General features: G+C 39.8%; 1 protein-coding gene across 1 annotated transcript in view; it reads left to right on the top strand.

Annotated features, from left to right (window-relative positions):
- Positions 1-14,340, top strand: part of ntrk3b (neurotrophic tyrosine kinase, receptor, type 3b) — a 215,393-nt gene that overhangs the window by 188,679 nt on the left and 12,374 nt on the right. Inside the window, exons 13-15 of the mRNA XM_039795075.1 lie at positions 2,167-2,297; positions 5,578-5,750; positions 7,680-7,923. Of these exons, the coding sequence (XP_039651009.1) occupies positions 2,167-2,297; positions 5,578-5,750; positions 7,680-7,923 (548 nt within the window). The remainder of the gene's footprint in view (positions 1-2,166; positions 2,298-5,577; positions 5,751-7,679; positions 7,924-14,340) is intronic.

The following is a 14,340-nucleotide window of genomic DNA, read 5'->3' as shown; positions in this document are numbered from 1 at the left end:
CAGGAACTTGATGTTGGAATCATGAAGTGTGAGACCTGGGGCTGCAGATTGTTTCAACATCATTGCTAGTTCATTGATGTAAATGTTAAACAGTGTTGGACTCAAACTGCATCCCTGTCTCACTCCACGTCCTTGTTTGAAGAATTCTGTTCTTTTGGAGCCAATTTTTACTGCACATTTATTTTCTGTGTACAGTGATTTAAAGCGCCCATATTATACTCATTTTCAGGTTCATAATTGTATTTTAAGGTTGTACCAGAATAGGTTTACATGGTTTAATTTTCAAAAAACACCATATTGTTGTTGTACTGCACAGCTCTCTCTCACTGCTGTAGATCCTCTTTTCACCTGGTTTCTGTTTTAGCTACAGAGTGAGACCTCTTTTCTTCTTCTTCTTCTGTACTATCTTTGATTGCACTCGCACATGCTCAGTAGCTCAGATGTAGATCATGTCAGCTAGCTAGCTCCATAGAAGTAAAAGACAGTCAGTTACAAGGCAGGATTAGCTGGGAGACTTCTAAATGAGGGCGCACATGTAAGTAGTTGTTTTGTAGATTATGGTGAACTTGTGTGTGTTGTAGCAGTGCTTTGCTATTGAGAACGAGGTACCATGCTAGTGTTAGCATTAGCGTTAGCATTAGCATGCTAACGCTACGAGCTAATGGTTGTGGTTAGCCAGCTCATTTCGGATTGTGACGTCACAGTCCGAGCCGAATTTGACCAGCTCACCAGGAGACTGAAGGCAGGACACATTCAGAAACCGTATCTCACTCAAAACAGCATGGATGGATTTTTTTCAAAGTTTTTATGTGTGTGGAAGCACCAGAGACACAAAAGAACACCCCAAATACCAGAAAATTTTTTTTTTTCATAATATGGGCACTTTAATAGTGTCATAAACTTTACCCCCTGTACCGCTTTCAATAAGTTTATAAAAAAGATCATCATGCCATATTGAGTCAAAAGCTTTTTTAAAGTCTATAAAACATGCAAATATTTTCCCATTTTTAATTTTGGTGTAGTTTTTAATAAGGGTGTGCAGAGTGTAAATGTGGTCAGACGTACGATATTTCGGTAAAAAGTCAATTTGATCAATCTCTCTGTCTCTCTCTCTGTCTCTCTCTCTCTCTCTGTCTCTGTCTCTCTCTCTCTCTCTGTGTCTCTCTCTCTCTGTCTCTCTCTGTCTCTCTCTCTCTCTCTCTCTGTCTCTCTCTCTCTCTCTGTGTCTCTCTCTCTCTGTCTCTCTCTCTCTGTCTCTCTCTGTCTCTCTCTCTCTCTCTCTCTGTCTCTCTCTCTCTCTGTGTCTCTCTCTCTCTGTCTCTCTCTCTCTGTCTCTTTCTGTCTCTCTCTCTCTCTCTCTCTGTCTCTCTCTCTCTCTCTCTCTCTCTCTCTCTGTCTCTCTCTCTCTCACTCTGTCTCTGTCTCTCTCTCTCTCTCTGTGTCTCTCTCTCTCTCTCTCTCTCTCTCTCTCACTCTGTCTCTGTCTCTCTCTCTCTCTCTGTTCTCTCTCTCTGTCTCTCTCTGTCTCTCTCTCTCTCTCTGTCTCTTTCTCTCTCTGTCTCTCTCTCTGTCTCTCTCTCTGTCTCTCTCTGTCTCTCTCTCTCGCTCTGTCTCTGTCTCTGTGTGTGTCTCTCTCTCTCTGTCTCTCTGTCTCTCTCAATTTTCAATTTTCAATTTCAATTTCAATTTCAATTTGCTTTATTGGCATGAACAAAGAAAACATGTTGCCAAAGCAGTTTACAGAAAATGCATATATAGTACATATCACATATTAAATACATACAGTAGGTGTCACATAGATTCTATACTGCACTGATAGTTATACAACGCACTATATTACAGAACAATTACATAACACAATATAGTACTTAACAGTTTTGTATAATATAGTTACTGTACAATCCTAAACCAATGTGTAATGTTGGGATCTCTCTCTCTCTCTGTCTCTCTCTCTCTGCTTCTCTTGTCTTTCACTGCTTCATAATCTCTGTCTCCTTTTGCCTCTTTTTTCTCTTCAGCATTTGTTAATTCTCCTGCTTTAGAGATGATAATATTCATGTGGGGTGAAATTATCCCTCTAAATATATTTTTCTAATATCTAGCATGTTTTTCACCTCTATAAAAATGTACTTAAGTTTAATACCTTCCTGCCTGTCTGTGGTTTAGTTGTCCAGCATATAAAGCGGAGAGACATCATCCTGAAGAGGGAGTTGGGTGAAGGAGCGTTCGGAAAAGTCTTCTTGGCAGAGTGCTACAACCTCAGCCCCACCAAGGACAAGATGCTGGTAGCTGTCAAGGTATGTTTTCTCTCTGTGTGTGTGTGTGTGTGTGTGTGTGTGTGTGTGTGTGTGTGTGTGTGTGTGTGTGTTGTGAAAGCACAAAAGGAATCGTTTGACATTTTGGGTAATACACTTTCTCAATGCCCTTTCTTGTGAGAGTTAGATAAGAAAAATGAAGAAGATCACCACTTACAGTATGAAAATATGATGAAGCTACAACTGGAAACGGGGAACATGTATCCTTATCTTCATTATAGTGCAAAAATTCCTCAATGGAACAAAAGAAGTAGTGTTCACACTACTACTTACTCTTTTTATAGATTTGAAAAATACGCGTGCAGTTAGTTATCATTACACAGTAAAATGTGCCAAACGTTAGGTGAGCCTTCTTACGTTAGCCCAGTAGGCATGTTGAATCATGCTTTGACCTATCACTAGGCCCTGCAGTGGGCTGTGCCATCATAAATCTAGTGAGCCCTCTGACACCATTCTCTAGCTCTGATCTAACTTACCTTTAAGCTGCCTTTAAATCCTACTCTTACCCAAGCAAAGAGCAGACACTCAGTGGCATGACCCGGCCTTGTGTCTACATTGTATCTGCTTAGGTTACAGTGGCTGGCCCAACTTGCTTGATAAACAGTTTCATGTGAATGTCATTGCCTGCTCCACAGTCCAGGGAGATTTGGCATCTTTAACCTGAGACACAATGTACACAAAAATAAATAAAGTGGTTGGTTTGGTGGCTAAGGGCTCTCCTATCGGTGGTTGGGTTCCCCAGTCTTTACCTGTCTTTGTACCCATTCAAAACTTGTTTAACTATCAGCCAAGAGACCTGCCATTACTGTCAAGCAAAGTTAATACTCCAGTGAACATGATGCTTTGTTTTGAAGAGCTTAAAGCATTTAGAACCATTGCACATGTGTGGTGGCTCTCAATGCTTTCAAAGTGCTCAACATTAGGTTGTTCTTGCCAGCTCCCAGTGTGAATATGCAGAACTGTATGAATGTGAAGCAGGGTGATACCGAGTATGAGGTTGCAGACTCAGCAAACGCAGAAAAAGAAAATGCAGTCAGAAAACCGCCCTGACCTTGACAGTGAGTGTTTTGTGGAAAATAATAAAAGAGGCGATCACATTCCAGACAGGAAAAGTTAGTGGAGTTAAGATGAAGATGATGAGAGTCTGGCTGTCACTTTCTTTTCTTGGCATTACAGAATTATTTTATAATAAGCCTCCTTTACAATGACCTCTTTATTTTTTTAAACACAATGCAATGTGCATATTCATCTGGACATGTTCCTGTATGTGATAAAGCAGAAAGAGGCTCTCTGAATACACTTAAAGGTCAACAAAGGGAAAATTTATTGCAGTGCTTTGCCTCAATTTATTGTAGTCAGTATTGTTTTGGAGGGATGCCCAGACACAAAACATTTCCTTAAGAGTGCGGTTTGATTTGGTAATAGAGTTTTATGGCCATTTTACCTACTCTGCCGTACATCTCAACCACCTCCAGCACTTCACTGCAAGAACAGCACATATGAGTAAATGCATTTCCATCCCAAGGTCTTTCCATCTGTAATAACGTCAGCAGCACGCTGTGAAAGCAGGACTCCAGGCCAAGGAGATCAAGAGAGGCAACTTGCTGTGTTTTCTTGTTACGGATGATGTGTCAAGAGTCTTTTTTTCTCCAGCAGAGGCTGCAATAAAGCATGTTATTGCTGTTATTTGATTTATTTTCCTTTTATCTGATACTGGCACCTTCAATTGACATATTACAAGATTTGATGTGTACTCCACTTCAAAGGAGTTCAAGGCACTCCCTGCTTGATCCGTGAACCAATCAGATCAATTTGTTTTGTGTAAAGTTGTTTCAGCCAGCTGTCTAAGATCTACGTACAGGGTTATTAGGTGGATATAATGCATATCCACCTACTGTACACCTTATTACTAACTAACAGATTAAATGCTGTTCAATCAGGACAGACTACTTCACAGTTTCAAAGCTTTATATATATATATATATATATATATATATATATATATATATATATATATGTATATGTGTATATATAAAAAGGAAATTTAACAGAATTTGGTGTAGGCCCAATCTTGTGTTTACCATTGACTATCGGGCAAACCCGAAAATCATACGGCAGTCAAGCTTGTGCTGGTAGGATTAAAGGAGGAGGTGGGCAAAACAAGCGCATCGACAACATGAGCTGGAAGCAGTAACAAAAAGGAACAGATGATTGGGTATAAAGAAAGAGTTCCAAAGATACTGTATGACGTCCAACGTGGAATATTGTGGTGGTAAGCCCTCACATAGGGCCTCTCATCTTTATCTAAATATCTTGTAGAAAACTATGGAAGGGTTAATGCCTGACAAAATGTCCATCATCAGGAATTAATGGACGATGGTGAGGCCAACAACATGAGACGTCTACAGCCATAAAATTGTTAGGACTTACTGGGGGCCTTGAATATCTGTGCCAAATTTCATGCTAAATCAATTAGCAGTTGATGAGCCATCTCACTCAAAAACAAATCTGCCAGCCCCATTTTGGTGATAGAGGAAAAGTGAGGTGATCAAGTCAGTGGGAAGACTCCACTGCGGACCAAGCATGTCTGTACATTATTTTGTGACAATCCATCCAATAGTTGTGATATTTCAGTGTGGACCAAAGTGAAGGACTGACGAACTACAGACATTGTCAACCCTATGGCCACACCTCTAGCATGGCTCTGAATTGAAGGACAATTTGGGTGTACTGAATGGAGGACTCAAACCAAAGAGGAGTTAACTAATTGAATTATAGAGAAAGGTAGGCGAAAGATGAAGAGCACAAGGTAAAACAAAGAAGGTGTGTTCCTGGAAGGGCCGGACAAATAGGCTGAACCAAGGACAGGGTTTATTATAGGCCTCCTCTACAGGATACATGGTTTTGGTCTTAAACCTCACCATGATTAAAATGTCAAACATTTTAAATTTTATGTTCAGGAAGTTGCCCTCATATGTTTTGCTTCAACGAATGAACAAGCAATTTGTGTACCAGTATAATTATAATGATAACATTTATCTGGACTTATATATAGTTTCATACTTGGCTTCCATCATCAATCACTGGAATTTACTATTAGACAAATGACTGACACAATGGACTGTAAGGAGCTAAGGGCTACAATGGATACATTGGTTGATTTCTCCAAACTTGGACTGCAACAGCCCTTAGTTAGCTTTTTATGACTGTCTCAACCATCCATTTCCATGTGTGAAGATTACTTTTGTATTTTCCCTTTCAGACACTGAAAGATCCCAACCTGTCGGCAAGAAAGGACTTCCAGAGGGAGGCAGAGCTGCTGACCAATCTGCAGCACGACCATATCGTTAAATTCTACGGAGTGTGTGTGGACGGAGACCCTCTCATCATGGTGTTCGAATACATGAAGCATGGAGACCTCAACAAATTCCTCAGGTCAGTTCTTCACTGAAGGTTAAGTCAATTTAACCATAATGTATCACGGTATGCTGGTGGAGCAAATTAGAAATTCATCATGAACAGAGAGTAGCAAACTATAGTGGGTGAAAGCCTAATTGCTGTGTGTGTTGTTGTGTGTGTGTGTGTGTGTGTGTGTGTGTGTGTGTGTGTGTATATTCACTCAAGGTACTGGTGTGACTTGTAGAAAGAACCAATGTATTAACAGTAAGTGTGAAACTTGATAATATATAGCCAGCCAATATCCAGCCAACTTCACAGCTTTCTGGGTTAGCAAACATGAGTGCTTTAGTGCTTTTGTTCCGTAATGTCAGACTGTACCGAGGGAAGTGACCTCTGATAAGCTTCAACAAAAGCGACATGATGCCTGTACAGCGAGCCCTTTGGTAATGGGAAGCTTCACTGGCGTTGATGTCAGTGCGTACAGGAGGAGTGTGGGACAGAAGTGTGTTGTTTCAAGTGCATTGACAGCAGCTGTGTGTGTGTGTGTGTGTGTGTGTGTGTGTGTGTGTGTGTGTGTGTGTGTGTGTGTGTGGGGGGTCCTATCTTGTTTTTGAAGTTTGTGCAGTAGTTGAAAAGATGACATGTTACGATTGAGTGTGTATGCGATTCAAGCGTGCGTGAAGACTTTCTGTTGGGAAATCATTCCTGAAATGAAAGGCAATGTCGCGAATGATGAAATTCTTTCATGCAAGGTGCAAGACACAGCTGATTTCTGGTCTATTTGTCCTGTTGGTCACATTTAACAAATGAGATGTGTGGGGGAATCAGTTGGAATGAATAGAGTATCTGATGTGCAGGTCCAGCTCAACCTTCAGATAAAGGAAGAGGGCGACCTGCGCTCATTCAGCCAATAATAGATTTCTCTGAAGTAAAAGAGAGGTAGAAATACACAAAGACACACTAAGGGAGAGTACTACTAATCCCTATACAGTAGGGCTGAATTATTCCACACCCACTTAAAGCCAAAAACATTGAATTGCACTAAAATTGAGAGATGGTAAAAGAAAGACAGCCTGAGAGAGAGAGAGAGTGGGAGAAGTTCCATCTGTAGTCACAGTGACCAGAAGGACCTTCTCACAGGAAATTAGTTGTTCATTGTCACCCACAAATGCTAAGCAGGGAAAGAGCTTTTTCTGGTAAATGTACAACTTATAGTACCTTGATGAAATTCCTGAGCCTTAGTTAAAATTCCTGAAAGGCTGGGATATGCGAAATTGTGGCAAAAACTGCTCTAAACCACCAAAGACTCAGCCCCAAAAATAATAAAAACTGACACTTAACAGTTTATCATTGCAAATAAAGCTGCCTGAGTACTTCCAGGGTATAGTTATTGTGTTAATATTTCTTGCAGTCTGTCTTTGTTATGTTAATTATTCTCAAAAAATACAAAGAAGCACCAACACTGCCAGGATAAGGGTTTATTAGGACTCTAAGGAGCTTTGGGTTACTTCTTAAAGGGGCAGTCATGTCACAGTCTGTCGTGCTGAAAATACTCTAAAGGTTCCCACATCCAGTTGTTAAAGTGAGATTATGTAACTTTAAAAGGAAGAAATGACACAAATATATTATATTAATATTCCCTGAGAAATGAAACGTTTAATTCCTAACAATAAAACATACCTCAAGTCAATACAGGCTGATGCAGACTTATTTAGTCTATAACCACAGGTGTATTGTGGCTAATGTTAGCCCACTCTTCATGACTGACATTACTAAGTCAGTTCAGTAACGTTAGGACTCTTCTCTACTTGTGTGACTGTTTCAGAACCTTTAGTTAGCCTGCAATTTCCACTTCTGGCCACAGTGGCCGCTAGTCTCACTTTAAAAACAGAGAAGAGAGGACTCCATCATCAATATTAGTTCTTCAAATCAAATCAATGTGTGTTTTTTGTTTTTGTATGCCAGAGCCCACGGCCCAGACGCCATGATCCTGGTAGATGGCCAGCCGCTGCAGTCTAACGGAGAGCTGGGCCTTTCCCAGATGCTGCACATCGCCACGCAGATTGCCTCGGGCATGGTCTACCTGGGCTCCCAGCACTTCGTCCACAGAGATCTTGCAACCCGTAATTGTCTGGTGGGCAATGGCCTGTTGGTTAAGATTGGAGACTTTGGCATGTCCAGGGACATCTACAGCAGTGACTACTACAGGGTAAGACTTCACCACCATTCTTATTTATGCCTGTCTTTTACCATCAAAATACATAGGGGCTAGAGAGGTTTCAGAGGCCAGGCCCCCAAAGTGATGAAGATGAAAGAAATGTAAATTTTTGTCGCACTTAAAATATGTTTTCCATAGAAGCTATGTTCCGCCTAAGTTCAAATGGAGTATGGTAGTTGGTACCGATACCACCAAAAGTACACAATACTCCATACCAAAGTCGATACCACGGTGTGTAAAAAAATAAATAAATAAAAGAACAATAATTGAGCATTAATTCCTTTGTTTATACATTTGAGAGGGGGGGGGCACAGTCTCATGTCACTCTTTTTTCAATTTTTTTTTGTTTCAACTTTATGTTTTGGTGTGGAGTGTTGGGGGCAAGGAGAGCATGTTTAATTAGTTTCTCTCTGCCGTTATTTCTTTATATAGAACTGTGCTGGTTAAAGTTAACTTTACTGACGTTATACAGGTTGGCTAAAACAAGCGCTAAAGTTAGCTAATTTCAGCTATCGCAGCTAACGTTGTGACAGACAACAGCAGAGAGAAACAGACTTTACTTTCTGTCTGCGGTCAAGCCATCCTGTACGGCAACGGAGATGAGGCGCTCTGTTTTTCTGTGCTGGTGGTCGTTCTTTTTCATCTCCAGCAATTAGCGGCAGACTACAACACTTAGGCATATACTGTCCTCGTCAGGTCCGGAAGAATTGTATCCCCTGGTACATACGGTACTGTAGAGTACCATCAAGTTTTCAGAATTTTGGTACCGACTTGTTACCGAAGTATCGGGTCTCGTTACATCCCTACTATGCCCCTTCCTGTACATTTTAACACAAGGCACATGCAGTAACGCATACGCATTACTAGACTCCACCTGAACCAAAAAAAGGCAGTTTTAGTTGTGGATGTTCACAATACTTTTTACTTTGTTTGTAATTGAGTCCAAATTAACCCTAAATAAATCCTTTGGGCCTGCTAACTAAAAATACATTTCTAAGGGGTGAAGACTGCTGCTCTTTTTTGGGTTGTTTTTTCTTTCTACGTTTTTTTTTCCTTTTCTCCGGATAGTTAACAGCTGTCCCACACCAGCCCTCATACACTCCTGTGAGGACGAAGAGGTTCAGCAGTGTGGTAGGAGCCTCCAGCCTGATGCTTGGAGGCTTGTTTATATAGCTTCCAATTCATGTCTTCTCTACTGTTTAATACGATTAGCAACTCTGAACCCTGCAAATCAGGCGGCTCCTGCTGGGCTGAAGATTTTAGCATTTTGCTGAATAAATAAGTGGATATTATGGAGTGATGGCTACTACATATCTGGATCCCTTGAACAGACTGGTCTTGTGAAATGACTTTAGGTGCGTCTGATTTTGTTTTCCCAGCGTGGCAGCTGGGCCGGTTCGGACCGTGCTGGGGGCAACGGCAGCAGTTATGAAGTACTTGCCTGCTGGGTGAGCAGCTCTGCACACATAAAATGATTTGTAAGGATATTTGAGCGAGATGTCTTTAGTGTTTGGTACATTGGTCCTCCATGCACACCATCTGTGTGGTGTGTATATTATAAAAATCTGAATATTTTTTGGGGGTTGTTAAAGAATTATGGCAAAATTGTGTGTGTGTGTGTGTGTGTGTGTGTGTGTGTGTGTGTGTGTGTGTGTGTGTGTGTTTGGCCCTGTGGATAGACAAGTTTTAGGTTGTCATTGAGGACAGGAATATAACAAATCCGTACTCTGACTTTATTAAAAATGGTCATTCATATTTCTGTTTAAAGATCTCTGATCACAGCAGAGCAGTGGGAGGGAGGCTTTTAAGACTAAATAACATAAAACTTAACAACAACTCAAACATACATAAATTCCAACGTTTTCTTAATCTAAGACCAGTTTCTCAACTGAATTGAATTTTGTGCTCATGTGAAACAATTTAAATTACAGAATATCAAAGACTTTATTTGTGCTTAATGGCATATATTTATTTTCCAGCCCCACTCCTGAAATGTAATAGTCCAACCTTATTGTGGGTTTAGCATCAAGGCCATATAAATACTCTACTCACAGTCTTGAACACTAATAAGCTCTTTGTGGAGGAGGATAATTGAATGTTTAGACACTGGCGGCTTCATGTAGGCCAGTTTTATGGTAGATGTGGTTACTGCTATGATCTTATGCTATTCATCTTGCATGTGGGTTTGTACAGCATCAAGTCTTCCTGTTCCAATAATAGGAGTATGCACGCAGGGATTTTGTGTGTGTCTCATCTGAATAATTATTATTCCACGGAGGCTTATGAATTCATGTTTGGGCTCACTGTAGTAGCCTGAGATGAACATACAAACATGTTTTACTTCTGCCAGGAGAAAGTTAGTCTACGAGACATATATTTAGGTTTGAGCAGGAGTTTCTTGGGATATATTGGCATTTCTCTCCCTCCTTACTTGAGTGCAGAGGTGGGTAGAGTAGCCAAAAATAGTACTCAAGTAAAAGTACTGTTACTTCAGAATATATGACTCAAGTAAAAGTAAAAAGTAGTCATCCAAATAATTACTTGAGTAAGAGTAAAAAAGTGCTTGGTGAAAAAACTACTCAAGTACTGAGTAACTGTTGAATACGTCCGATTTATTTTTTAACACAAGCATTCAATCTGACAGATACAAAATAATCATCTTTAGGCAAATTATAGTTCATCCAATCAATAAAATAAATTACAATTAATTAATTAATTACAAAATAGCTTCAATTAAAATAATCCAGGTAAATTCAAGTACTTAAAAAATAGAATCCATAAAATAATAATAAATAAAAATAAATAAGCGCAAGTAACACAAATTTCCAAACCTTTTATACTTTTTTACCAGGCTCTGCAGGCAGAACTAGGACAAGGTAATGGAGCTGCTGTTTGGCCCTTTTACTAAGGTAACCATGCTTTCATTATGAGGCCAGGGCTGTTCCTCCTCGACTGGGTCTGCATTGGCGACGGTTGATTCTGACATTTTTGTTTTGCTGCGACTGTAAAGCTAACCCGTCCCGCCGCTGAGTTTGAGTATGATCACGTGACGAGACTGCACAACTACGTTTGATTGGTGAAACCCAGTCACGTGGTAGAGCCTTTAGCGGAAGTCTCTCTCTCTCTGTCAAAATAAAACATTAAAATGAGGCATACGCAAAAATACCAAAGAGGTAAAAAGAAAAGTAACAAGCTCATTGTAGCCTAATGTAGCGGAGTAAGAGTACAGTTTCTTCTTCACAAATCTACTCAAGTAAAAGTAAAAAGTATAGTGATTTAAAACTACTCCTAGAAGTATAATTTTTTCAAAAACGTACTCAAGTAAATGTAACGGAGTAAATGTAACTCGTTACTACCCACCTCTGCATGAGTGTCTAATTAAATCTAATTAAGACTTTTTCATTACAAAACGTTTGCTATGGCAATATACTGTACATCATTTAAAATTTGTCATACCAGTAAAAAAATTTTAAATTGGTAAATAAAATAGAGAGAACAGCCAAATAACACGTATATTAGCCGGCCAGGTAAATTTGTTATGTATTTATTTTATTTAGCTAAGATCACCAAATGGTATCAACTATGGGTGTACTGGGCCCCTCTGGACGAATACAGGACAAAACTGTGTTTTTCCTTGTTTTGGCGCAATGAACATTTCATCTAATTGTCTGTAAAGACCGAGTCACAGCTCATTTAGCAGGCACTCACTGCTCAGTTTAAAGATTAATTGGTTCAGCAGATTGTTTTTGTCTGAACAATTATAAGCCTAGTATACTGTAAGTGCTGTGAGTCAACTGTTCAGTCAAAAGACAGACAAAGAGTAGCTGCAAGAATATAAGAACTAACAGGGAAATAAGGAGTTAGTTAGGTTTTGTACTCTATTCTTATTTATATGTATGTCTATACTCTTAGATTATGTAAGTGACTGTGAGTGAAAGATGCAGTATATTAATAAGGGAGTGTCAGGGTGTTGTGGGGTACTGCGGTGCCCGACTCAGTCATATTCATAAGTAGGAAGCCAGTGAGGGATCATGTCCTTGACACTACACTAAAGACTCATGCTGGTTGCTCAGGGTGTCTGTGCAGCGCGGGCTGGACCTCCGAGCACATAAAACTGACGGGTGAAAAGAAGCAGCTGGTCACTCTCACTACACTTTCTCTGCGCTGGCTAACAATGGAGTTAGCAGTGAAAAGGACCACAGTGTGATAAAAGGGGAATATGCAGCAAGATAGAAAGAAATTTTTAGAAAAAAAAGAAAAAATCAATCAAAAGAATTGGTTCCTGCTATCAAACTCAGTGGTACACTTATTGAGGAAGGTTTAGACATTTGAATAATTTATTGAATAATTTAGTGAATCAACACACACACTGCAGTGAGGAATACTTCTTGCAAATATGTATGCTGGATTAGTCAGAAATCAGAGAAATAGTTTGTTAAAAAAGTGTCAGTTTGAATTTAAGGTGGTGTGTGTGTGTGTGTGTGTGTGTGTGTGTGTGTGTGTGTGTGTGTGTGTGTGTGTGTGTGTGTGTGTGTGTGTGTGTGTGTTGTGGCCTTGTGTGTGTGTGGCCTTGCCCAGCTTCACGCTGCTGTTTGGTGCGTTGTGATAGCATCACTGCCCGCCTACACAGAGGAATATTGACAGAGCCCAGAGATAAGAGCTCCTAACCGTATTGGACACATTCCCTGTGTTGAGTGATTATAAATAGCAGCGCCCTGCCAAGTACACAATCCTCCCATCGCTGACTAGTCGTATTGACGCTTGTTGCCCTCTGGGACTCCCGAGACACTTCGCAGCAGGAGGGAACAACCTAAAGAAAGAGATGAATATTGTCCTAAATCACACCCATCTGTCATATCCTTCTGCTCCGCCTGCTCTGAATGCGCTTTTGTGTTGTTTCAAAAGAGACTACAGATCCTGCAGAGGCTGCCGCCAGCACCGGCACCTGCTATGTAGGTGTTTTATACCACTGCCTCACGATATATCAGGTAATGTTTTCCTGAGTTCAGAGAGTGAAGCAATGAATTATGCATGTTTACGAAGGTATAAATGACAGTGAATGCTCTAAAGATTCCTATGCATTAAGTAGGAAGACTGAGAGAAATATTGTTTGTTTTTTTACCAGAAATGTTTCAGGAACAGCATCTATGGCCTAGATGGAGGAGCCCATGTCTTCTCAAATATCATTAATAAATGTTTTAATTTCTCACAGTGTAATAGCAGCTTTCGTTCTACAGTATTGCATGTCTTCTTTAATACAGAGCAGCGTTACTAGTACAATATGCATTGCAGTAAACATGATGGCCCTTGACAGCTAATTTGTAGAGATGCACTGATTGATGGGCCATGACCGGTGACCAGCCTCAGCTATAGCGCATTCTGTGCCCATTCTCTGCACCTCGCGATGGTTCACGTCAGACAGTAACCAACGTTTGTCTCAGACTTTTCAGACCCTATTAGCAACTTTATTTCTAAAAAGCGACTAGCGGCAAATCTAGCGACTTATTCAGACCGTCAGGTAAAGTGGGATATATTGCAATTCACTTTTAGGTAGCACTTGTTATTGTAAGATTTGTTTGAGTGACAGAAAGTCTTGGAGAAGTTTTGGAGAAAATCTAAAAGTTATTTAATACTCAATGTTCTAATATGAAATTATTAAAGAAAAGTTACAAAAAATGTTTGTGTATGATGTCAAATATGGTCTAAAAATACAGTCTAAAAAAATCTAAATCAACCAAGAAGATTGCTTGGTGTATCTCTACTAATTTATGTCTGTCATTTTTCTTATAATACCCAGTAGTATTTGTACAATAGTCCAACATTGGTTATTTTGAATCAGGGGTCCAATAAAGCTGCTCACTGATTTTATACAGTAATTGCATTTTTGTAATTTGTGTTAAATTCAATTTCTGGTGACATAAAAAAGTACTACAAAAGTTTTTCAGTTTAGCTTTCTGAAAAATTTCCAGACAAGAAGATAAATGGCTTCAAAACAGCTCATTACAGCCATATTATGACTTATCGTTCCCTGTCAGAGGATAATATTTAGAGGCTTCCATTTTCTACTTTTTTGCTTGAGAATATTAAAAAATCTTTAGACTTTTGTGCAAAGGTTTGCTTGCGTCCTGCATGTTTTCATTTAGCAATGGCAGGAGTTTGTTCATGGTTCTTATTTCCATGAGTGATGATTGTCTGAATATAAAGGAGGGTGGTTTTGAGAAAAAAAGCCTGTGTCCATCTAACCTTAGTAAGGTAATAGAAGGAAACAGCAAAACGATCTTAACATTTCGCTCGGATATATAAATATAGTTTTAAAGCCAGAATCTGCATTTGTGGATCAGACTAATGACACTCAAAGACAGTAACAATGTTATAATTGAATGACTCCGTTTCAAGGACTCCGTGTTC

Source organism: Perca fluviatilis, chromosome 3, assembly GCF_010015445.1.
Source record: "Perca fluviatilis chromosome 3, GENO_Pfluv_1.0, whole genome shotgun sequence".
In the NCBI taxonomy this organism is placed as follows: Eukaryota; Metazoa; Chordata; class Actinopteri; order Perciformes; family Percidae; genus Perca; species Perca fluviatilis.
This window is presented reverse-complemented; position numbering and strand designations above follow the sequence as displayed.